At 37.1% G+C, this 26022-nt stretch overlaps 1 protein-coding gene across 2 annotated transcripts; it reads left to right on the top strand.

Moving 5' to 3' along the window:
- The first annotated feature begins 3362 nt into the window (after positions 1 to 3362).
- On the top strand, positions 3363 to 25517 carry LOC145209547 (ATP-dependent translocase ABCB1-like). 2 transcript variants are annotated; one of them, XM_080079856.1, is made up of 25 exons: positions 3363 to 3579; positions 6341 to 6431; positions 7090 to 7301; positions 7774 to 7894; positions 8366 to 8499; positions 8834 to 9005; positions 9342 to 9466; positions 9908 to 10121; positions 10756 to 10938; positions 11609 to 11725; positions 12429 to 12641; positions 13154 to 13334; positions 14332 to 14505; positions 14880 to 14918; positions 15660 to 15845; positions 16709 to 16887; positions 17384 to 17594; positions 18493 to 18608; positions 18989 to 19128; positions 19574 to 19714; positions 20500 to 20656; positions 20979 to 21176; positions 22137 to 22343; positions 22622 to 22768; positions 23060 to 25517. In XM_080079856.1, the coding sequence occupies exons 1-25, from the start codon at positions 3449 to 3451 to the stop codon at positions 23264 to 23266; spliced, it is 3996 nt and encodes a 1331-aa protein (XP_079935982.1). In that variant the 5' UTR covers positions 3363 to 3448; the 3' UTR covers positions 23267 to 25517. The 2 variants fall into 2 exon arrangements, with proteins under 2 accessions (XP_079935982.1, XP_079935983.1); XM_080079857.1 differs by lacking the exon at positions 3363 to 3579 and adding an exon at positions 5542 to 5802.
- The last annotated feature ends 505 nt before the right edge of the window (positions 25518 to 26022 follow it).

Genomic DNA, 26022 nt, shown 5'->3' with positions numbered 1-26022 from the left:
AAAAGTAAAATTGTACATGATTTAAAATCAAGGTTATTAGAATTTAATCTATCTTCGCAAACTCTTTAGCAGAAATGTTATCAGTAAAAATATAAAGATGGTAGCAATTATACTTCTGAATATTTCGCGTTTTCCAAGCTCAGGCGTTGCAATTAAATGGTAATAAATTCGAGGTCCCGACTAACACTGTATTAGGCCTTTGTGGACTTGTTTGCATGGTATTACATGTTAAAGTTTGGACAAATATTTTGCGAAAAAGGAGGAGAAATTATGTAGGCCATGTGGACCAAAACTTATTTTTAAACTCCAACTCCAACTTTCGCCAATTTATTCACCCCTTCGCCAGTGGAAAACATCTCGGTCTATTGCAATGCATTGACAACACACTGCTACATGAATTTCGCGTAAAAATCCAGAATGTTATGAATAAGGCTATGCCGTTGCGCTCAGACATGGCTCGCCTTAAAACTCGTTACGTCACGCACGATCGATGACGTCTTGGTACTTCCTTTTGCTGTCGTGTTTTTCATTCAAAGTTTGTAGGGCATTGCAACTGCCTATCGTGCACATTGTATGATGCAACGCATTCACAAGTAATTACCAGTAACAAATCGTGCAGCAGAATGCCAACGAAAGCACGTGATGCGCGTCACGCATTACTGACTTTCTGACGTCATATACTCCACGTGTTTGAGCTGGGCCGGCTTGAGGCAGCAAAAACACCCACTAGATCCGGTAGCTGCCTTGCCTGCCTGTTGCGCAATCTTCAAACCGGTTGTTTCCCAACGCATGCGGTTTTTGTATTTGAGAAATGCCGCCCGCGCTAGAACGCGATGTCGTCACTTCCGGTATGGTTTGAGCGGTTTCAAAACGTGGTTGTTTACGGCAACAAACCTTTTACGGCAGTTGGTTTTCCGCCCCTTTAAAAAGGTAAAAGGCCAGTGGTTCTTACACTGGGCTCGCGAAGCAGGTTAAGGGGCCGAGAATGGACTTGAGAGTTGCCTTATTTTTAGTGCCTTGATACAAATTTTAAATTAAAAGTTTAAAGTCGGCTTTGAAAAAAATTTTTGGTTTTAGAAAATTGATGTGCGATGTTACTTCTAAAATATGAAACGTGTAGGGGTAACGCATAGGCCTGTTTGGCCGGTAATTTAAAAAAAAATACTTAATCAGTAAATCTCTAATATAGCCAATTTCCCTGTAGAGCAACACTACTGATGCATTTGAAAAATACCTTTCCATAACTTTAAGTATAGAACTTGAGTGAATGTTGATAAATGCGATACACCCCTGAGCTCATAAATGTTTAATTCACACCTTTTCAGCCTGCACATTGCCAGTCATTTTCAACGCCTATTTTGGCCAGTTACCTTTATCCCACCTACTTCTACCGGTGCATTCCAAATATGGCCAAAGATCGTTGTCAAATGTTACTCTGCTGAAATCTGATTCTTTTGTTACCGTCTCCGGGGTTGTAATATAGTTTAACAGTTGTTTGTGCGATTCAGACTTCACAATAGGGCCTGGGAGCTTTAGAATAAAACCGATGTACCTTTTGTTGACCTAACTTTTTCGCTTAAATACAGGTAAAACGTTTCGTGTCTGGCATAACGAAACTTGACAACTCTTCCTTTAAGCAAGATGGCTGAATGCTGCTTTGGGGGGTTACTTCTCTCTTTATGATGTCACAGTTGTTGGTGTGTGATGCAACAGAGGGACAACCAAGCCCCGAGGCGAGCCTGGCTGGAGTATATAACGAGTCATTTCCTTCTGGAATGTGTCGTTGTCTGCAGAAGTCGCTCTGTGATTGAGACGCGTAAAGCATTGTCAGGTGTTGCAGGCTTTAGGCTGTTTTATGTGGGACAAAGGTTCCCTCAAGAAGAAAAAGTTCGGTGTGTTTTTGCAGCCTTTTTTAACAGCTAAAGTTTTATATTGTTGGTAGATCCAGGCGTGCTTAGCTCTGAAAGCTGTTTTTAAAATCGTTCATGTAAAGTTTACATCCCATACAGCTGAAAGAAACACAAAACTGTACTGTTTGCGTTTATTGGTGTATTACATTACACTAATGCTTTTGTGGCAGGCAATTTGGAATAATTTACTACTAGACAATCCATATTTTACATGTATTTTAATAACTGATTTGGTAGGCCTAAAGCAGACTTGGGACGTAGGTTTGTTATGCGTTAAAGGCGACACTTTGAACCGGACTGGCCCGGGGCATTTTACCAACTAAAATGTGTGTGTTTGTGTTAAACATGCTGCAAGTTGGGTAATACTAAAAGCAGAAAAGCGGGAAAAGCAGGAAATCAACACTAAAAGCAGAAAAGAAAGGAAAAGCAGAAACAAGGGAAATTTGTGTTTTCTAAAAGAGGGAAAAAATAATTCCAGAAAAACAGAAAAAGAGTAAAATTTCTTGTTTCATAAGATTTTGAAATACGAAAAGCAGAAAAACAGGAAATGTTTCTTTATTTGTTTTTTTGACGTTCTAGCTCGTAAAAACCACTCGAAAGTGTTTTGATTGCGTTCTACATTGATTGTGTCAAAATACAGAAAAGACGGGAAATAAACAAATAAAAAACATTTCTTGTTTTTCAGTATTGGACGCAACAGACAACACACAATCGATGTAGAACGCTAATAGATCACATTCAAATGATTTTTGCGAGTTTGAAAGGGGCTCCTCCAAAATACGCAATCTTTTAAATGTTGATGGTTAGGGCTTTTAGGGTCTGGGTAAAGGTTTATAATAAAAATAACACTATAATTTAGTTTTAGATTCCCGGTTTGGACTTAATATTCTCATATGTGTTGAGAGTGGTACTAAGCACTGTATGGTACCACATGTTAAAACTGAGAAAATTAGGTCCAAAAGGTATCTAAATTAAATTATAAAGTTATTTGTATTACAATCCCTCACCTTGACCCTTATAGCCGTAGATTGCGTATTTTAGTGTAGCCCATTAGAAAGGTATAAAAAACAAATAAAGAAACATTTCCCGTTTTTCTGCTTTTCGTATTTCAAAATCTTTTGAAACAAGAAATTTTACAATTTTCCTGTTTTTCTGGAATTATTTTTTCCCTGTTTTAGAAAACACAAATTTCCCTTTTTTCTGCTTTTCTGCTTTTCTGCTTTTAGTGCTGATTTCCTGCTTTTCCCTCTTTTTTGTTTTTCTGCTTTTAGTGTGACCCTGCAAGTTTCATTTCAAGACTTTTTGCTTTGTTATTTTATTTAATAGTGTTCAAAATATGGCTTGTTTTTGGTTTAAAAAGCAATCTTGTAAAATTTAAATTATTAATGTGCATTGGTAATTTGGCATTTGACCTACATATCTACCCATTATTGCATTGTTACGTATAAGACGCATTGTCTTATTTTGCAGCACTGGACTTAGGCTACATAAACAAATAATAATTTACCCAAAATAAGCGGTTTTGTTGGAATTACAACATGGCCGAGGCCAACGGTAAATCTGAAAATGGTTCTATAAACGGAACTACGTTCAAAAATAACAAAGTAGCAGATGGAGAAACTCCGCCTCCTTCCTACGAAGATATCGACTTGGAAGTTGTGACCAAAAAGTAAGAAATAATGTTCAGTTGTTGTTTAGCCAATATTAGTTCGAAATGTTAGATAGCTTGTTGTAAAATGGCACGTCAAAACGGTTCTTTTTTGCATTTTGTGCATGGAATATTATTTTCATTTCAGTGATCTATAACATTGTCTTAATTACCTTTGTCAAAGTTTATGACTTATTTTGCAAACAAACGCTAACAGAAAATCCGTAATGCACCTTTCGAAAACCGTATATTTTTTGCGACTTTTTATTCGGACATGTGTTAGCCTTATGGCATGCTTTTTTGTACATCTTTTATGGCCATACTTTTAATCCGGTTATTTATTGGACGAGTTACTGTTTGATTGCGTCGCTGCCGTAAATTAGAAACCTGGTCGGCATGTAAAGAATTTGATGCTTACAATTTAACGCATATGCGATTCGATTTAGATAACGTGTGAATTTTGAAATCGGTTTTGATGTTAATTGTCTTTTAAGTTTTAACATTACACATTTGCGTTTTATTGCACAAAACTGTTGTTTTTCGGTTTTGGGTGACATTATAATTTTCAGGGATAGGATACTGCGTTTTTTAACTTGTTTGTTAAATTTGTACAACTTTTCACACTTCCTAACCTCAGTTTGAAGCAAATCCTTTAACCCGGGTAAAGAATTACACCTTTGGACGTCCATGAAAGGTCACATAAGGCAGGTTTACTGCTAAACGCTTTGTGACGTTTAGTGCAACAATTAGGACCAATAGTATTGAAGTGGTAAATTTAATTCGGTCATAACTTTTATATGCCTCTCCAAGACGAACGCTTATAGTGCAGATGGTTAATATGTAACCAAACTATCGTTTTGATCTGGCGTTTTTCACTTTCATTTTACGATTTCGAGTCTTAAAATGTTGCACCTAGCAATTGACTGTTGTGGTTTACAAATGTAAGCAGATAAGATTGTACTCTAAAACGCATTAGGTCTGTGTTATTGTATTGGGGAAAATCGCATACGTTTTTCCATGTAAAAAGAGTGAAGAATCTCTCTTAAACGTTTGTTGTTGGACAATAAAGGGCAATATTACCATCAAAACAAGTTTGTAGAGCTCTTGTGGCAAATGTATTTTTATTCCGACGTTTCGACGTCCTATACAGGTCGTCTTCATGAGGGTAAATAACACTGAATGCGACTAGTACAGTGCACGATAGACAAAAGAAAAAAGAATGAAACGCAAGCACGTCACAACGCAACGAAAACACCTACCAAAACCTTGCGATTGCGAGAACATTTTCATTTTCCGTATAATTGCCTTTTACTCCTGATTTGGTCGGTACTAATTTACATAACATGGTGACGTTATGGCTGTATTTGCGTATTCTGTGAATAGATTTCTAGCAAATTGACACAGTCGGCGATTCTTAACTCAACCTGAACTTAATTTTGTTTCAACGACGTCATTTTAAACAAAAATGAAACTAGAATATGTTTAAGGTCGATACATTCGCTTATTAATTGCTTCCTTTTCGCTTTAAACAACTCCATTGTTAAGTTAATGTTGAAAAAAGGCGGTCTCGTTTATATATGCGGTGAGAAACCGCGTGTTTATTGTGACATCACAATCAACCGAAGTCGTGTGGTCTGACAACAGGGTATTTAAGCACAATACTAAAGATTTTAGACGTCTATTAACCGAACTTATAGAGTTAGAAATTACGTTTAACAAATCGACAAACACAAGGACGAAAAGCACATGATAAGTTCTTGTCTATTTTCTTTTTAAGATTTAAACACTAAAAATTTACAAATTTAGATCTTTGTTGACATTATAGTAGCCTACACTTAACAAACGTTAGTTTGGCTCCGAATACCGTGCGATGGGTAAACAGCAGGCCATCTGCTACATGGAGTGGTCGATATAATTAATATTTCATTACCAATAGGGACTGGGGACTGTAGTACACGATTTACGTTTGCGCTATCTATCATATACATAGTTTAGTCGAGCTGTTACGTTGTTTTGTGACGTAACAACACCTCTTATGACGTAACGTCCGGATAAAAGCGCGGATCATCGGTTGTTATGTTAATAGTTATTGCTCATTTCGGTCGAATCTGAATCGAAAACGCAATAACACTAGATAAAAGACCAATTGTTTTTGGCCATGATAGCCAACGGCAGCGAAGATATGGTTGAACTTGAAAGTGCTGAGCCGTTTTTAGAAGCTTCCACTGATGTGGTCATAGAAAGGTGACCGATGGGGTTTAATTGCTAAAAATTCTGAGTTGATTTGAACAAAAACTGTTAACTTTGTCCATATACTTGCTGTAATACCTGCAATTTATGAATGTTTTGATCTTTGTGTTGCATTTTGTTTACATTATTAATTGTTTAATCTTGGAATTTAAAAATGTTTTTATTTGTTTGTCAATAATTTTTACCCCAAAAAGTTAAATGCAAGTTAACAATTTTAGAAAAATTTGAGAAGGTTTACTTATAATTTGGATGAACGCAACAGATTTGCATCTTAAATGTACTTTGGTTTTGCGGTGCTAATGCAAACATTGTCTCAGATTTGTTTGCTAAAAGTCTGTGGCATTGGAATAGTTACTTTGATACAAGGTTTGGGAACACTTGTTGTATGCCAACAGATTTGCATTCAGTTTAATTCTACTTTTCACGGCAATTCAATGCTTAAACTTAAATACCGTAAAAATTGTTTGATGTAGTTACACTTATTGTCATTTTTATACAGCAATATTTGCTGAACACTTTTTGTTTGTTTCAGTGGTAAAAAATCTGGAAGCACCAGTGGATCTGAAACCAGTGACAAGAAAAAGAAGAAAGAGCCGGACCCAACTGTCCCCTATTTGGACCTTGTAAGTTTTGTGGAACAAAAAGTTTTTAAATTAAACAAATACAATTTAGCAAAAAGGGTAAAAATGCACCTCATCGAAACAAGCAAGCAGCTAAACACCTGTTTTTGATGTCATAGAACAGTTATTTATTAACCAACTTTTGGCATCAAGCAATTGTAATTTTTCTTAGGACTGATAGAATAATGTAATATGAGTAAAGCATTGGGTCTCTTTGCATGTGTGTTTTATGTTCAAATTTTTTCAAATTTTAAGTTTTTTAAGTATGCTATCAGCATATTAAGGGTAAAATGCTAAACAAAATACCATTGCCATAGCAGTGTACTGTTATGTTTAACCCTAAGGCTGTCACAAAAGATTTGGCTGGCAGTTATGAGACCCTAACATCATAAAATAGACCCCAGTGCATTTGATATGGGTATATCGAAGACCTTCCTTTAGTGTGATCCTAACTTACTATTGAGTTGAGTTTGTTTGTTCAGTGAAGGAAATGTAAGTAGCATAACTAAGCCAAAATATAAACCTAGTTTGAATTAGCTGCATAACAATGAGACCGTACAAAGCATAATGAGTTTATGGCACAACTGGTATACATATTCAAATGTATTTGTTTACACACTTCCTTTGACCAAGCAAACACAAGAACAACATTTTATTTTAGTATCGTTACGCCGATGGTGTGGATTACCTCTTGCTGGTTATTGGAACGATATCAGCCGCTATCCATGGCGTATCCATGCCTGTTATGTTCATCTTCTTCGGTGACTTGACCACTTCTTTTGTCAGTTTTGGTTCAGTTTTTGCAGGCAACTTGTCAACCAACACTCTGACCCCAGAACAAGTGCAAAACTTAACTGATGGTGGATATGCTGTGTAAGTGTAATTATGTTTTTTATAAAGTTTTTTTCGACAAATGACTCTGGTTAATCAATATCTTATACTGTATTTACAAATTCCATGTTATTGCATAATGAATACCAAACTGCAGCTTATCATTGGTTAAGAAATAATTTCAATCATTTGCAAGGAAAATGCCGGGCAAAATAAAGTTGCAATTAAGCACGATCAATTAAACTTTTTGTGCGTCTGTTATAGAAAAAAAAATGTTTGCATGGGTGGTGGTCATCGATCGTACTTTTTTTGTAAAATTGGAATTAAGGGTGTTTTTTTTGTAAAATTGGAATGACTGGGTGTTTTTTTAATGAATCTAAAATGCAACATTTTTGTATTTTTTGTTTGTTTGTTTTTTCAGAATTTTGTTGTGGTCACTTTTAACTTATAGTATTTTAGCTCACAACATGCCTTACTAAACTTTTACTCAATTTAATTATTACTATTGTTGCAGAGGGTGTAATGGAATTTTAGTGCCCCCATCTCCTACTCTAGACCTCAACACCATTATTACGGACATTGCAATTAAATTCTCTGTAATTGCAGCAGCGGTCTGGATCTTTGGTGGGCTTCAGGTAAAATTCAATGCCATTATAACAAATCAACTTAAAGAAAAAAGAAAAACCTATTAAGACATGGCTGTGTTCTGCTTTTTATGGGCCACATACAACTAAAATAAGGAATATATTATGTGTACTTTTGCCATATAGTCTGTTTTTCATATTTGTGGTTTTGGTTGACTACCTCTTCACAGCATAAAAACCTTTTAAAAGGATTCAATAGCTATGGCTTTTGTAAAGAGTTGAGGTGCAGTTCCATTAAGGAAGATTGTCATACAATGTAACAAAATATGTCCTATTCATAAACCACTCTACCTTGGTCAAAAGTGATTTTGTGACATTTGTCACATTTTAGGAAGTCAAGTCCAAAATATATTCAAAAATATTGCCTTAATTCTGACATGTGACCAAAAATAGCAATGTTTTATGTATTCCATTTGCTTTTTAGCATGTTTTTAATGACATTTTAAACCACTTCCATTTTAGGTCACATGCTGGGCATTGCAAGCTGTTCGACAAATCAACAAAATTCGCCTTTCATTTTTCCATAGCATCTTGAGACAAGACATTGGATTTTTCGATCTAAACTCAGCTGGTGAGCTGAATACAAGACTTGCTGAGTAAGTTACCAAGCTGAAAAATATTTTCGTTAAAGTTTGTGCTACCAAAATTAATGTTTTTGTGCACTTTACCAAGTAATGAATGTGTCTATGGTAGAAATAGTTAGTTTGGTACAAAATTTTGAAATACTTACCGTTACCGTTTGACAATAGACTTGTATTTGTTTCCAATGTACTTTTTTTGGCAAAACATAAGATAAAGAAAAAAAGTTTTTTAATCTAAAAATGGTCTGCCTTTATTAAAACAAGAAAAATGGCCGTGGTCTGTTAAGTCCTATATAAACATATATTAACAAGTTTATTTGTATTATCAACTATTCTTGTTTCTTTGTAGTGATGTCTCAAAGATTCAAAGTGGAATTGGAGACAAAGTTTCCATGGCGATCATGAACGTTACACGTTTTATTGGTGGTCTTGTTATCGGTTTCATCTATTCTTGGCAACTGTCGCTTGTAATTCTGGCTGTTTCACCTCTTCTAGCCTGTACAGCTATCATGATGTTCAAGGTATCTAATCGTCTTTATTTTGGCTATTGTAGGTTCACTTTTTGTAAGTGTTTTTTGTTATATTGTTTTATAGGAGTTTGTTTTTTCTGTTTGGTTAAGAAACAGTGGTTCAAACCTATTTAAATTTACAAAAGAGGTAGAAAAAAAGTTTTGCACTGGTAATTTAGACCTTAGTTGCCCATTGACTATGAAACCTTTCCTAAAATTTAAAAACAGCTATATGTACTGGAGTACTTGTGTTGTTTACAGTTCGTCGCACAGCAAAGTGTGTAATATTGTGGTGTGCTGGTTTACTTAACTGATAAACTAACCCAATTGTTGTGTTATTATTTAAAGGTGATCGCCACTTTTACCAAGAAGGAATTGGACGCATATGCTGCAGCAGGTGGAATAGCTGAAGAGGTTATTTCGTCAATAAGAACGGTGGTTGCATTTGGAGGACAGGAAAAAGAGGTGGAGAGGTAATGCTTGTCATGCTGTGTACTATTGAACTTTATTATGTGTCAGATTTTCGGTAAAACACACACTGCCGGTGCTACCGTATATGTCACCATGATGTATTGTTTCAATCATTTATTCTGGTTTTAATATTATTACAAGCTCTTGGCATAAATGTAATGTGTTTTTTTTAGGTTAGTATGAAATTTTGGTTTTAGTTTTTTAACAAACTATGAGCTTTTCTTATTTATCAAATGTTTTCTTTAGCATATTTCCAATTTACACTGGTCTAATAACATGAACATTTTAGTTTTTGTAAAAGGCAAAGCAAGTTTAAACACAGGCTAACTGTGGCTTGGTTATCTGTTTTTTATTTATTTATATTGCTTACTTGCTTTAAACTTTATTGAAACAAAAGCAATATTGATGTAAAAACAACCGCATTAAACACTTGCTGTGTGCAGATACTCGAAAAATTTGGAGCAGGCCCGTTCAGTTGGTATCCGTAAAGGATTCTTTGCTGGTTTTTCACTTGGATCCCTGATGCTGGTTATGTTTTCTACTTACGGGCTTGCTTTCTGGTACGGATCAACTCTGGTGATCGGTGGAACTTTGCAAGTTGGAGAACTTCTAACAGCTTTTTTTGGTGTTTTGATTGGAGCTTTTTCGCTTGCTCAGGTCAGTTCAGAACAGTTTGAACTATATTTAATCTTCTATGTTTAAAATATGCCAAAGTTTTTCGCGAATTCTATAGTACTTACAGAAGGCACGCAAGTCAGGAAAATAAGTGATTTTTCTCAAAGAAACAGAGAGAATATGTTTTCCACTAATAAATCATAATATATCAGGCCCATTGAAAGCGTAATGTTGAATTAGGCTGGTCTCCCAAGCATTCTTATAAGGCAAGGTGACAGCTTTTGGTGGGTTCTCCACTGAGCCTGTATAGCTTAGTTGGTAGCGCGCGATTCCTGGAAAAACTCCTGTCGTGGGTTTGAATCCCACTGCAGGCTAGATTTTTTTAACCTGTGCCAAATGGGAATGCTTTGGAGACCGGTTTAATTCGGTTCAACACCTTCAACGGGTCTAATGTATTATGTTTTATAAACAGTATGCCATGATCGCTGGTCTGCATGAACGCGTCAGGGCTGATCCCAGTTCGTGTGTATGTTCACCCTACATGTTCAATGAATGAAGCATTAGGTTTTACCAAAAATATAAATTAAATCGTTACTACAAGTCTTTCAACATTTTTACTGCCACGTACAGTTTACCCGTTTCAAAAGTATAAAAAAAAAATCTAAAATATTTGCAGGGTGGTGGAGACATCGAATATTTTGCCAATGCTAAAGCTGCTGCGTACAAAGTGTTCCACGTGATTGACCGAAAACCGGAGATCGACAGCATGTCAGATGAAGGACACAAACCTACTAAAGTTGTGGGTGAAATTAATTTCAAACAAGTCAACTTCAGTTACCCATCTAGACCTGATGTAGAGGTAGGTTATCTTTGTTGGTATGTTTCCTTTTTTGAACCTTGGTGGGCGGACAATGCCTGAATTCGTTATGTTTACAAGGAATCCGCCGTCGAGGTCTGTTAAATCATGTTTTTACGTTGGGAGTTTGCAATTTATTTTAATCCATATAGTTCCACTCAGCAATACCGCTTAATTTCTTGCCCAATTAAACACAAGTAGCCGATTGAAGGTGTTTTTGAATTCGAATTCTGTATTTTAGTTTCTTTTTGGTTTGTTGCATTAACATTTTACACCTCGGCAATCTCAATGTCATTGCATTTGCTGATGGGTTATGGCCCATATGTGTTCTTTTACCTGGGCCGTTTGGATCAAAACAATTACCGGATTATGCGAAGATAAGAACTAACCGATGTCGATTAGTTTATGCCTTACCACATTACAAATCATTTGCACCTCAAGTTTTGTCCGAATTAGACGAAGATCCGGATTAACCGAGGTTCACTGTATTTGAAAAACGCTTCTCGATGTCAAAGGCTCTAAGCCTATGTGAAGAAAATGATACATTTTGTTACCACCGTTTGAACAATTGCTATTTTGTGTGTTTTTTACGCTATTTATATTTATCTTCTTCTTTGAGTTTGCTTTTAGTGTTTAAAGTTGAACGCATAATTTACTTGGGTCATGTTTTCAGATCCTACACGACGTCAGTTTCACGGCTGAAAGTGGAAAAACGACAGCCTTGTGTGGCCAGAGTGGATGCGGTAAAAGTACGTGTGTACAGCTCATACAAAGATTCTACGACCCAGCGGTAAATGAAAATAATTGTCAGTTATTAACACTACAACCATCACTGCGTGTACTAAAACGACGTATCATTTCGCTCATAACGTTATTGTGAAGTTTATAGAGCTCTTCTGGCAAATGTATTTTTATTCCTACGTTTCGACGTCCCATACAGGCCGCCTTCATCAGGGTAAATAACACTGAATTCGTGTAGTACAGTGCACGATAAGGAAAAAAGAATTAAACGCAAGCACGTCACAATATTATTGTGAACTTTGCTAAAGTCATCTATTACTTTGTTTAAACCTGTACTAGTTGCATCGTTTTATGTGGGAGTATTACGTCTAATTCTGGCCTGTTTGAACCATAGCATTGACGCCCCCTTGCGGGCAAGTTGTAAAGTTGTGTGGGGTACGCGGTTAGTCATCGGATTATAACTGTGGGCGAAAAAACGACTTTTTCAAAAACAAGTAAATTAAGCCGGTGGGAAAACAGTCATTAACCCAACAGTTATAAGTTGGGACAGCCTCTTTGGGCCAGGTTCGGGCTTGGTTTTACCTGAAACGGGCTTGATTCGGGCTTCACAGGCCACACTTGTCCAGTAGTTTTACGCTGGTAGATCTAACTTTCGGGCCGTACTTTATATGTTCAGTAGCCTACACTAGCCACACCACAATTTTTTGAAAAAGGTAAAAAAAATCACTTAAAAAACAACTGTTTTGTTTCAGAATGGAACTTTGGAGTTGGACGGCGTTGATATTCGAACTTTGAACGTTCGTTGGTTGCGAGAACACATCGGAATCGTATCACAAGAACCAATACTCTTCGACACAACAATTATGGAAAACATCCGTTACGGCCGTGATGACGTCACTGATGACGAAATCATCAGCGCTACGAAACAATCCAACGCTTATGACTTCGTAATGAAACTACCAAACGTAAGACACTTTTATGCTTATATGTAAATAACACTGTATATAATATGTGTGAACTGAAAGCTACAAAATTGCCATCTGCTGTTTATGTTTTGTAAGTCTTTTGGCACCGTTTTTTTCCGATTATGATGAAACTCAACGAATAGCAGAAAAATGTCGTTTTTTAGTGTTTGAAAAATAGGTTTGAAGACCTCAAAACAAAGGTAGAGCACACACCATACCTCACGGTAGATCCACATTTAGCTAATTTTCGATAGGTGGCGTAAAGAGCTGAATTATTTATTAAGCGGCTAAAGAGGGGTTTGGTTGGGAAGTAAGTTTTTAAAAATTTTACAAATTACAGAGGTATAACGTTTTAAATATAAAAACTGCTCTTTGCGCCACCTATCGAAAGTTAGCTAAAGGCGGGTCTACCGTGAGGTATGGTGTTAGATTTCCAAAAACAAAACGAACACCCGCTAAAGTCCATTCAACTATTTCCAACAATGTAACCAAATTTGATTGTTACGTCACAGAAATTCGACACAATGGTTGGAGAAGGTGGGGCACAGATGAGCGGGGGTCAGAAACAACGAATCGCGATCGCCCGTGCAATTGTTCGGAACCCCAAAATCATGTTGCTCGATGAAGCGACTTCTGCACTTGACACTGAGAGCGAATCAGTGGTGCAAGCTGCGCTGGAGAAGGCTTCGCAAGGTGAGAGTTTGCTTTAGCTTTATGTGGTGATCTTGTGTTTAGCATTTGGTGGTTTAAAACGGGCGTATCGGAGCTCGAAATACAGTCAACTTTGGGTAATTCGGATCTTCGCCTAAATTCGGACAAAACTTTAGGTACAAATGATTTGTAATGTGCGGAGGCTTGAACTAATCAACATCGGTTAATCCGGATCTTCGCCCAATCCAGGCATTTATTTGGTCCAAACTGGTCCGGATTAACCGAGGTTTACTGTTCACAAAATTGCCAGTCCACAAATGATTGTAGCTGTAATTCTGAACAACTAGATTTTTTTTTGGGGGGGGGACTTTACTGTATTAAAAATACGTGTTTTTAACACATACGGTTAAACTTATTCTGTTCATGTGAGGGCTGAGGTAAGGTTTAGGATTATTCTGTATTAGACATTAAACACCTTGATTAAGCCCAACAAACCAAAATTATTTTTAATATCCGCAACAAAAAAACGTTTCTGCTATTTAAGAAACACCCCCAAATTCTCAGTCCTTTAGTACAGGGGTGTCAAACTCGCGGGCCGCAAGATTTTTTTCTAAATATAATAAATTTTTCTAAACTTTCAAAGTGAAAGCTATTATTTAAAACAGACATTTACAGAAATTAAATTTATAAAAAACTCATATGTCATGAATGGAAACGATAGTAATTAAACCGTTCCTCTAATTAAAATTAGCGTTAAGTTTGAGTGCATAAAATATATTAAAATCACGTGCGGTCCTTACTATAATTTCCAAACTGCAATGTGGCCCCCGAACCCCCACGAGTTTGACACTAAAGTTTAGTGTATAGGAGGTAAAACGCGTTTACGTCATTTGCTTTATTTTGGGTCTTACTATTTTCTGCTGTTTAGTTCAAGCAGAACTAGAAATTAAACAGCTTTAGAAATCGTTTGTGTTTAAGCAAGAAAACTTATGCTTTTTTCTCATCATCAAATATAGGACTTATTATTTGTTTTTTTCAGGTCGTACCACCCTTGTAATCGCACATCGACTTTCAACCATCAAGAACTCGGACAAGATTATCGGTTTTCACGAGGGAAGGGCCATGGAACAAGGTAGTCATGACGACCTGCTGAAAGTTGAAAACGGAATTTACCAGAATCTTGTTCATATGCAAAGTTACACGGCCGAAGAAGGTAACATATATTGTGTGTAATAAATGCTGGTAGATATTACTTTACCGACTGCTACCAATGTATGATAAGCCATAGTTTAGCTGTGGCATTTTTCGTGTATAAGGAATTGTCTGCAGACAATAGAATGTAAACAAAAGATTCTTGTTTCAAGTCAGTCGAATATTTAGACTGTTTAATAAAAAAAAAAAAAAACGGTACAAAGCGTTACTAATTTTTTTTAAATATATATTTTGCCGTACAAAAAGGTGTCATCAGTTTCTGACAAAATAAGTTAACTTTTATTATTTTACCAAGTGAACTCAACTTTGTTTTGACCTTTATTGTTTAGCGGCTATGCTATTCTATACTTTTTTTTACCACACTCTTTTTAACAGGTGCAATCAGCAAGGATGCAAGACCCCTGTCACCGAAAGGTAATTAAACTTTTTAGACAACTTTAACGTTTATTCGTTAATACAGACCAGCGATCACGGCACGCTCATATAACAACCATAGTAGGCTACGTCATAAGTCCGTGCAGCTCAATTGGTACGGTGTAGACCCCGTAATACATCTGCCCCGGGTTCGAAACCACCATAGACTAGTCTTGAGGGCCCAACTTGGTTCTCTGTTACGCTTTTAATAGGCTTTGCGTACTGGGGTAATTTGTATGTTTCGTTTAAAATCGTTTTAGGTAAAGCTTAAATGTTAATTATCTACCAAATGCGACTTAACAAAACGGCTAAATAAATTCTTTGCATTAACAAATTGACCACTTTTGGTCTATTCCACTTGATGCAGTGGTTTCTAACTCGTTTTGTTCTATGGACCACCAGTTCAATTAAATGAATATCGTGGACCAGTTCACTGTTAAGTAAAAATAAAGAAAGCATTCACAACCAGCATATTGGCTTGAAATATTTTTTTCAAGACACAATTTCGAGGAGTGATATTACACAACAGCTAACAATCAATGGCTTATAACTTGAATACGCGTTTTTCGCCATGAACATTTAATAAAATTGCATGTAACTAATTCAGTTTATCGCCAAATATAATAAACGTCCTGTGGACCACCCAAAAGGTCATCTTTGACCACTAGTTGAGAACCACTAATTTTAGGGTATAGCCAATCGGCATCTGAATTTTTTTTTAAATCCTGCTTATCACACCAGCTTCACTGCGCCAAGTTAGCCGACAAAGTCTCCGTAAGCGCCTCATCAGTACAACCAGCATCCGATCCGACACCAAACACGGAGCAGAAGAGACTGAAGACGAACCAGAAGAAGATGAGGAACTTCCCGAGTTTTCTTTCTCTCGTGTGATGGCCATGAACAAACCGGAAACTTTCTACATCATTTGTAAGTTTCTTGATTACAGTTTTTTTAACAACTGGGGCTTTCATCAATGTTATAATGATTGTCTGCCTGTGAATTGTGACGTAACAAGACCGCAGTGTAAGTTGTTTTTGTTCGAATTTTTTTCTGTCTATAACACATTGGTTTCCAATCTCTTTCGGCGATATCCTTACTTAACAATTTAAAACCCTTTCATTCCTCCCCAATAAACCATATAGTAGAAACCAAACCATACAAAGATCATTTAAAATTGGGTCTTTTATAAACTTCACAGGTCGTTTTACCAGGACTTAAGTGTATATTTACAAAACACACTGGTCTAACTCTAGTTTGTTTCAAACATTTGGTCAATAAAGAGTGCTTCCAACTTTTTAAATTTTACACGCATGTTAGGTATTTATCTAAAGTTGATTGACACCGAATGACCCAGCGGTTTACCCACAGATCCCCAATACATGGAATTTTTGAAACAGCTCTACTTATTAAAGTACATGATGTAGGAGTTTCATGCTTTGTTGGTTGGTCACCAGCAGTAACAGTAGCCTAAGTATTCTGCACAGATTATTTTTCTCATATAGCAGACATATTATGTCGGCTCTGTTTGAATAAGAGGCAGATGATGCCCGCAAGGGTAAAATATAGCCTAACTTGTTTTTAGAACAGTTTGTGCTGACAGATTGTGGTACAGAATCACTTATATAACCAATAGTAGCCTAAACGTCGTATTGCAGTCTTTAGTGATGAACATAAATTCATAACTGTGATCAGTCCTGAAGGGTTCATGCAGACCAGCGATCACGGCACACTCATATTTACCATATATAGTATACTCTCTACTTTTTAGTTAAAACATCGTGTACTTTCAGGTGGTTGTTTGTCTGCTGCAATCAACGGTGGATTACAGCCAGTATTTGCGATTCTCTTTGCCGAAATCATAGGAGCTTTCGCACAACCTGACGAGGCCGAAAAGAACAGACTGATTGTTTTGTATTCGTTGCTCTTCGTCGCCATTGGAGCCACCGCTTTTATCGTTAATATCCTACAGGTACATTCGGTTCCCGTGTTTCATGGAGCTGAACGGAGCTCAGGGAGCGCTTGGCGCTCTTTCGAGCGATAGATGTAATCAAGGTCGTATAAATAAGTACCCTGCAGGGTCAACTAAACGAAAGATATGTTCCAATAGTTTTTACATAAACGGTCGTTTTGTGTTGGTAGTTTCAACTATTTTAAATTTTGTAAGGAAATTGTTACACAAACTACTTCAAAAATATCTTTTAACGGCTGTATCGTTCTAAAAACATAAACAAAAACAACCAATGCGCAGATTTTTTATGTTGAATCAGATTTCCATGCTCAGTTTACAATTTCTGATGAAAAATCCCAAGCCTGCGTATATGTTATTCCAATTTTTTATGTAACACGTGTTACACAGGTCTGAAACTTCATTCCTTTTTTTTTTAATTTTTCGTAAACCAATCCAATACAAGTTTAAAGATGCCAAGAATGGTATCCTGTAGTAGTTAAACCCTGCACTCTTGCAGGCCACATCGTTTGCGAAATCAGGAGAGGAACTCACCATGCGTCTCCGTAACCGCGGTTTTCGGGCCGTCCTTCGTCAGGAGATGGGTTACTATGACGACCATCGCAATAGCACCGGCGCCCTGACAACGAGACTCGCTACAGATGCTTCGAAAGTGCAAGGATGCACTGGTGTGCAGGGCGGTGTGGTTGTGCAAAGCATTTGTGCTTTAGGTAAATTACATTTTGATTTCAAGTAATGTCAGTTGGGAATTTAATGGGATAACTGTGTTCTGCGTTTGTTGTTAAGAGCATGCATTAAGTTGATAAGAAATTCAAATATTGGAAGTGTTGTTGACTTTTGGTATGATTTACATTTTGTAAGTTGTTGGGCAAAAAACAAGTCCTAAATATGTCGAGCAAATTCTACCATATAAATTAAAACATGTTTGACACTGTTACTCCCAACAACCTGGAGTGCCGTTAGATGGATACACTAGCTCATACTGGCAATCTATCATCACCAAAAAAATCTGTCAACACATCTGCACTGATGAGAAAAAAAAGCTGCATTGATGAGACCTTATATGTGTTGAAAAAGTGTGCACTGTCTGTAGCTTATTTTTTGCCCTGATAATGAAAACATAAGTTGTCAAAACTTTTGCAATAAATTATATCCACTATGTAGTCTAGATCAATGGTTCCCAACCATAGCCCATGGCCCCCCAGGGGAGCCTTGAGCTGTGTTCCGGGGGGCCACGGGCGTAGATTCACAAGAAACACCCACTAAAATTCATTTTCACTTTAACTTTATTCCCGAATTTAATCGACTAATTCACATACTACTTGTTTATAGTGAGGTTTATCACGCTCATTTACTCTATTAGACCTGTTTAAGGCGAAAATTAACACCGCATTCCTACGCGAGATTGCTATCAACATTCTAAGGGGGCCACAGGTCCTACATGGTAACTTAAAGGGGGCCACGAGGCCAAAAAGTTACTTTAAGGGGGCCATGGTCCACGAAAGGTTGGGAACCACTGGTCTAGATGCTCTCTCACAGTTTATTTGATCCAACTGCTATAGTGTTTCTATGCTTAACATTTAATGCTTTAACTGCACTTTACAACAGGTGTTGCGTTGGGCATCGCATTCGGATACAGTTGGCAGTTGACTCTACTTACTTTGGGTTTTGTTCCACTTATGGCTGTAGCTGGAATGCTGCAGATGAAAGTTTTTACAGGACAGGTGAGCTCAAATACCCTATAGTAAAATACATGAACACGGTATAGACTGTTCGTGTGTTGTTAATGCAAGTCCATCCATGTATGACTTTGTGAAAGGTTGCCAGGGTTGAAAAACCTATTACCTAAAGCTAAGGTGGAATGTGACTTTTTGAGTCAATATGTGTGGCTTTATGCAAAAAGTTTTCCCACCCCTGAAATAGACTGTAGGCTGTAATACACAAACATTTTGCAGACAATGTAACTTTAACTCATTGTATTTAGTATGTTTAGTTGTGAACCATAGAGCAGAATGTAAACCGAAATTCAGAACACAAATATAGAACAGTGGTATAAGATTATGAACATGTGGTAAATCAAAAAAACAACTTTCAATTCCAACAGGCAAGCGCCGAGTCGAAAGCATTCGAGGATGCCGGTCAAATTGCAACTGAGGCAACTCTTAACATAAGAACGGTCGCTTCACTTACCAAGGAACCGACTTTTGAGGAGAAATATAGGACAGCCATGACGCTACCATACGAGTAAGTGAATACAAAATTATTCTGTTACCCTTTTTCGATGTTACCAAGTCAATATCTTGTATGGTGACAACCCGCCCAAAGTTCAGTGTCAAAAAGGAGCCCAACTGGGCGTTAAAAGCGCCACTCTGGCATCTCCCTTTATTGCTTTCATAGAGTTGGTATTCGTAATAAGGTTATTGCCAGATTAAAGTAACTGAGTTTAAATGAATCTTTCTAACACTTATTTTAGGCGGAAAATGTGTTTGAATACAATGTTTTTTTGTCAATAAAACATTAATATTGGTATCAGAAGCCTAAATGGGCGGCAAGAAGGAAGATTTAGTGACATAACTAAGCAGTAAACATAAGCATAATATGCTACCTTCAAACAAAACAATTTGAAAGACCCACAATTAAATTGTTTATTGCTAAAGTTTCTGAATCTAACATTGCAGTTTTGTTACAGGAAAGCCAAGAGGAAGACTTACGTATATGGAGTCACTTTCGGATTCTCACAAGCCATTGTGTTCTTCGCATACGCTGCTACTTTCCGTTTTGGAGCCTGGCTCGTCGAGGAATGCCTCTTGGATTTCCAGAACGTATTCAAGTAAGTTGATTAGGTCTTATTTTATGATGATCAAGTCAAGTACAGCTGAACCTGTGGTGCACGTTGTTCATTTTCCTAATCAGAAACCAAAACTAAGTTTTAACACTGAGCAAATATATCATTGTACCAGAGAGAATATGATCGGTTTGGTGACAATGAGGTTGACTCATATTGTATTAAAAAGCAACATGGTTTAGGCCAGTGGTCGGCAACCGCCGGTCCGCGAGGAGTTCGTTACCGGTCCGTATAATTTTTCAGGTTAAATGCTATAAAACATTTTGCCCATGTATCCCGGGGATGATAAACTAATTTAAGCGTTTTTATTGCTAAATATTTGTAGTTTTTGGAAGACCGGTCCGCGATAAAATTTCAAAAACGGTCCGCAGTGCAAAAAAGGTTGCCGACCCCCGGTTTGGGCGATTTATGTTTTTATGTTTACAAAACGCCACATGGTTACTATGAACAAACGCCACGGTGTTAAAGTTGGTTGCTAAATTTATTGAATCCAGGTATTTGCGTAGCCATTTTGCCAATCATATTTAATATAATTAACCAGGCGATTTTCTTAACAATGGATACTGTTTGGATTTACGACCCCCATGCAACTTAACTGATCATGCGATTAACCGGATTCGTTAATTTCGGCACATAACAAATAGTTTACCTGAACAAGAATCATTGAATTACAAATCATTGCAAGGCGATAGTTTAAAGAAGGCCTTTTGGATATTCCAATTGCCAGCGTTGGAATAATAAATTGATCTTTTTTTGGCTTTGTTTTACAGGGTCCTCATGGCTGTGATCTTCGGCGCTTTCGCCGTCGGTCAGACCAGTTCCTTTGCCCCGAACCTGGCAGATGCGAAGATTGCAGCGACAAGAATGTTCAAACTTTTTGACCGAGTCCCTGAAATTGACAGCTATAGTGAAGACGGAAAATCACCGGTAAGTAAAGTTAGGGGTTTGTAGCCATAAATAAAGTTATTTAGGCTATTATAGTGTTACAACAAACGAACAGTTACAACAGCTGTGCTCATTAAAACACAAATATCCTCGGTTAAACAGGAATCGGTTAATTTGGTTCTTCGCCTAACTCTGACAAAACTTGAAGTAGAAATGATTTGTGATATGGTAATGCTTGAACTAATCAACATCGGTTAATCCGGACCTTCTACACAAATTTTATGGTCCAAACGGGTCCGGATTAACCGAGGATTACTGTACTATGTTTTGAAACAAATTTCTCAACTGTTCTTTCTTTTCTTAGAAATCCACAAACTCCAAGGTCGACTACAGCAAAGTCAAGTTCAACTACCCGACCCGACCAGACGTTCAAGTTCTTAAAGGTCTCAACTTGGGCATTGAGCCGGGCAAGAGAGTGGCGTTGGTCGGTCAGAGTGGGTGCGGGAAATCAACTTGTATTCAACTCCTGGAACGATTCTACGATCCAGTAGAGGGCGCTGTGGTAAGTTGTATTTGATTTTTGCTCAATCGAAATCAAAAGTGGCTGCAGAAATTAACTCTATAACCTAAAAATAATGCCAAAAAAAACTTAAAAAAAAAACTTATTTTTAAAACTAAATGTAACAGCCCAAATAGACTATAAATAATTATGCAACAGGTATATCAGAAAAGTCGTTTGGGGCACTAGCCTATACTCCTTATGAAACTAAAAATCAAATCTACAACGGTATTTTGAGTTAACATTAGACCGCAAAATTGCGCTGCTTGCTCTGTCTGTAGTTTGGCCGAATGGTCTGGCGCGCTCGACCTAGGTTCAGAGTTCGTGGGCTCTAGTCTCACGTTAGCAAGTTGCCAGCAGTGCCCTGCTTTGCCATGTAGGTGACGATTCTATGAAACTTGCAAAATCAAAGATGTTTGTGTTTGAGGCAGCTCTTCTCAACCGTGGGGAGTTGCCGTAGGTCTTACATACATTTGTGAACAAAAACTTTGTTTCATTTAAAACCAACTTGCAAAATCCCTTGCATTTGAAACGCAGGCTACTTGGCTTGACACGTTGTCAACTTAGGGGTAACGTTTCTAAATTTTCTTTTCTTTGGTCTAATATGAGTAAGCAAAACATTTTACTTTGTGGAATTAGTGTTTCAAAGAGACATAAATTAACTTTGTCTTTACTAAAGGGGAAAACGGGTATATAAAGTGTTAAGGACCTATACCATTTCCTTGTAAAAAAGTTGTTAAAAGGATTTTTGATCTATTTAGCACAAACGTGGATTACAAACAATTAAACAGAAAGGTTCTAACGTAAGGTAAATTAATATAGCCTATGTACTTAATGTTTCTGTCATTGTTTGACAATGAACTTCTATTCACCCCATAATATCCCTGACCTTAGGCAACCTACAAAAAGAGACATGTTTTATGTGTTCTTTAGCCTGTGTTAAAAATTAGCTATTTCAAACAGACTTTGGACAACGAAGATCTCAAAAACTTGAACATTTCGTGGTTGCGATCTCAGATGGGCATCGTATCACAGGAGCCGATACTTTTCGACAAAACTATCGCTGAAAACATCAGATACGGGGACAATTCGCGTGTTGCAAGTATGGACGAAGTTGTGCAAGCTGCCAAGAATGCAAATATACACAGTTTCATCCAAGGACTCCCGGATGTAAGTCTTGTTTATTTGTTTTAACATAAATGTGACGTCGCCAGTTTAGCCTTCTTGTTTAACCCTTACGTCATATATTGCGCTGAAGAATTTTTAAAGTATGTCTATGAAAATGTTTGTTTTTTGGTTGACGTAATATAAAAATATATTTTTGAGATTTGTTGCGATGAATTAAAAACAGATACTTTTGCCACGTGATGTTACATCGTTGGCGTAATTGGTCGCTGTAATTTTCACTTTTTTAGTTTCTCTTCAATAGGAAGTTTTACTTTTCACAGGGATATGAAACAAGCGTCGGCGGCAAAGGAGCCCAGTTATCCGGGGGTCAGAAGCAGAGAGTGGCGATCGCGAGAGCTTTGCTCAGAAATCCAAAGATCTTGCTTCTAGATGAAGCTACCTCTGCTCTGGATGCTGAAAGTGAAAAGGTGAGAAAGAAAATGTTTTACCAGTTTTGTACCAAGCTAAGTTTAAATTAAATTTATTTCAAAAGCAACAGGTTTACACTAACCTAGTGGTTTTCCCCAAAACAGCTGCCCAACACTAAAACCTGGCTAAGATAGTGGTGTACAAAGCTGCATAGGTATCAGTAAAGCGAGCTAAAACTTTGTGTTTACGAAAAAAGCGAGCAAAAACTTTTGTGTTTAAAAAAATAGCGTTTACATTATTTCGCAGTAAATGCTCGAAAGTAGAAAAATTCAATTTGAAATTTCCGCTAGATTGTGCAAGACGCCCTGGACGCAGCCAGCGAGAACCGCACGTCAATCATCATCGCTCATCGTCTCTCAACCGTGAAGAACGCTGACGTAATTTGCGTGTTGGAGAACGGCACAGTTGTGGAAAAGGGAACACATAATGAGTTGATAGCTCTAAAGGGATCTTACTTCAGTTTAGTCAATGCCCAGTTGCACAAGAAAGGAGAATAAACACCTGCTGGCCTGCGAAGTTGGAAAAAATTCTATAATGTATTGTTGGCAATAAAAACTAAAGAGTTTGTTGTGTAGTTTCCATTAGCAACATCGTTTGTTTGTATTTTCGATGCGGCACCACTTTATACACAACGCACGTTGATTAACAAAGTTCGATTATAGAAGGGAAGCACCACAGGTACACAAACTGTTGTCATCTATTCTATTTGAATAAGGATACAGTTGGGAAACACATATTACCTGTCCTGACACGCACAACTATTGATATTTTGTATGATAACATTGTCTTTTCTTGCATTGTTCTTTTCTGAAGTTTCATTCTCTAGCCATTGTCAAACCACGCGCGCACATAACCATGACAACACACCACGTGGCTAAATTCTTACACTACAAGTTTAAGTTGTAGAAACACCGCTACTTTACCTTATTATACCCCATAATGCGTTGTTTTTGGTTCAATGTATTTTTAGGTTTGAAGTCCTTTTAGAGTTTAGACGACTATAGGTTGAATTGTAGGCATTTCTGGTGATTTGCGTATTTTTTTCAGTATTTTTTAACAAAAAACGAAACCGTTATTTTGTACAATTTTTTCAAATTCATTTTTTGTGTGAAAAGAAATAGTTTTTAAGGTGTTAAGATCTTCAACGTTTTTGCCGATGTATAGAACCACTGATTCCGTTGGACATTCCAGGCTTGCACGAGCTGAAAGTAGCACATTTGCATTTATGCCTTTCCAAATTCCTATCGCTTTAAATCAATCTTGACACAAATTGCACGCGTTTAATTCTTGCTTTGACCTTTATTAACCTACAGCACTTCGTTTTTTCATCTTCAGTAACCACCACTGCTTAGAACGAAATGAATATACTTAAACTGTAGTAATTCCCTAAAACAAAAATTAAATATGGTACTTCTGTTTTAGCAAACGGGCTTTAGGCTACCTGACTAAGATTAACCCGTTATCATAAATTAAAAAAGGTTCATCCTGGCCCGTAGTTAACTTTCTATTCACCCCGTTAAGTTTTAACCCAATTAAAAGCAATCCATTTCTCATTTTTATCCAACATTACCCAATAATAATTCCTAGAATTTTCATACAGTCTTCCCAAACATATTTTTCTTTTCTGTGAAGCTTGTGCAAGCTGTATTCACGCTACCTCACACTGCGCAAGGCAGAACAATTGCACTTCGTATTCTGACAAGCAATCACTCTAGCAAATGTTTGCATAAATCAGTGGTCTCTGTATAAAACAGTGGAAGTTTTTGCTTTGCACGAAAAGTCGACAGTAAACTGTTTATTTGTCCCAGAATTCGCTGAACAACGAAACCATGTTTGACCAAAAAATCAATCTTTCTACAAAAAAAAAAAACGTTGTGTAGATGTGGATTCTTTTGCTTCATTATAGCCACAACTAAAACAGTGCATACTAATATATTTTGCTTTACTGTGTTTTTTCTAAATTCTTTGAAAAACAAGTTTGGAAAATTTTCATTGTTGCGTTCACTTTTTTCTCTTATTTTTTTGTGTAAAGTTTTTTTTCCAGTGCTTTGTAAAATAGTGGTGAAATGGTTTGGTGTAATTTAGTGTGCCAAGATGAATTTTGTAGTTCCAATGTCGCAACTTCATGTAAGGACTGGGCTATTTTTTCTATACTGGACGAAAGCTGGATTTATGCGATGTTTTTGTTTTGCACAATGTCATATAACCAAAAATTCTCAATAATTCATGAAGTTTTCAAAAAAGATACATTTTTCCAATAAACCACACCACTGCCATTTATATATCCTCGCTATACAATTGCACTCAAGCGGTTTCCGTTGCTGGTTTTCTTTGAAAAACAAAATTAGAAACTATTTCCCTGGCAACGCACAAAACTTACATTTTCCCTGTGGTTTTGGTTGAATTTTTTCTACTGTCTTATTTTTGAAATACCGCCTTACTAATACTTTTCATACGTTACAGGCACAAACAAGTGGTTTTACAACCTAGATTTGTGCAGATAACCGCTTAAAATATCACAAAGTTTCACTTTTCAGTGTTGTACGAAGTAGAAATTGTGGGTCTGTTGTACAGCCTGTGTTTCATAACAAAGTGCGTTGTTACGTTGACAATATGCCATTGTTACGTGCTTCGTGAATAATAGCTTCGTTCGATTTCGCTTTTCTAACACAGCCAAGGCACAGCAGATTGCTTCAACCAAACGCTTTTGTATTTGATGTAAATAAAGTATTAACTAATGAAAAGTTACTGAAGGATCTGTTTTGCAACAGAAAAAGGTCAGGATAAAGTGCATTAAGGAATGTGAAGGTTTAGTTTGTTGGTTTTGCGCTTTAATGGCAGAATATATTCCAAAAAGTTTAGACCAGGGGTGGGCAACCTGCGGCCCATTGATTAAAGTTGTGCGGCCCTCAGAGACGCTTAGATTTCAAATGTACTGGCAAACGAGTCGAACTCTTATATATTTTGAGGTAGATTAATGCGCCTGATGCTAGTTTTCTGCGACCTGGCAAAAAGTGGCTAGAATCAAATGCGAATTATACTTATATTCGAGCATATTTGGTAAGCAACGACGTAAAATCACTTTGTGCTATACACAGGTGCGGCCCGCGATCTAATTTTGACAATTGTAAATGGCCCCACAGTGACAAAGGTTGCCCACCCCTGGTTTAGACAGTTAATTTGCAGCAGAAAAATGCTTGTGTAACACAACGTTAGGTCGTGTTGACTTCAGCCAACGCAGCCACAACAATAC

The sequence above is a fragment of the Phallusia mammillata genome, chromosome 1 (assembly GCF_965637545.1).
Source record: "Phallusia mammillata chromosome 1, kaPhaMamm4.hap1.1, whole genome shotgun sequence".
NCBI lineage: Eukaryota > Metazoa > Chordata > Ascidiacea > Phlebobranchia > Ascidiidae > Phallusia > Phallusia mammillata.
Note: the sequence above shows the minus strand (reverse complement) of the source record. Positions and strands in the feature narration are given on the sequence as shown.

Bases quoted from the DNA above. Each gene is read 5' to 3' on its own strand.
- LOC145209547 (XM_080079856.1), top strand. From the start codon at position 3,449: ATGGCCGAGGCCAACGGTAAATCTGAAAATGGTTCTATAAACGGAACT. The intron at 10,939-11,608 runs GTAGGTTATCTT...TCATGTTTTCAG, and splicing joins CATCTAGACCTGATGTAGAG to ATCCTACACGACGTCAGTTT. The intron at 11,726-12,428 runs GTAAATGAAAAT...GTTTTGTTTCAG, and splicing joins AAAGATTCTACGACCCAGCG to AATGGAACTTTGGAGTTGGA.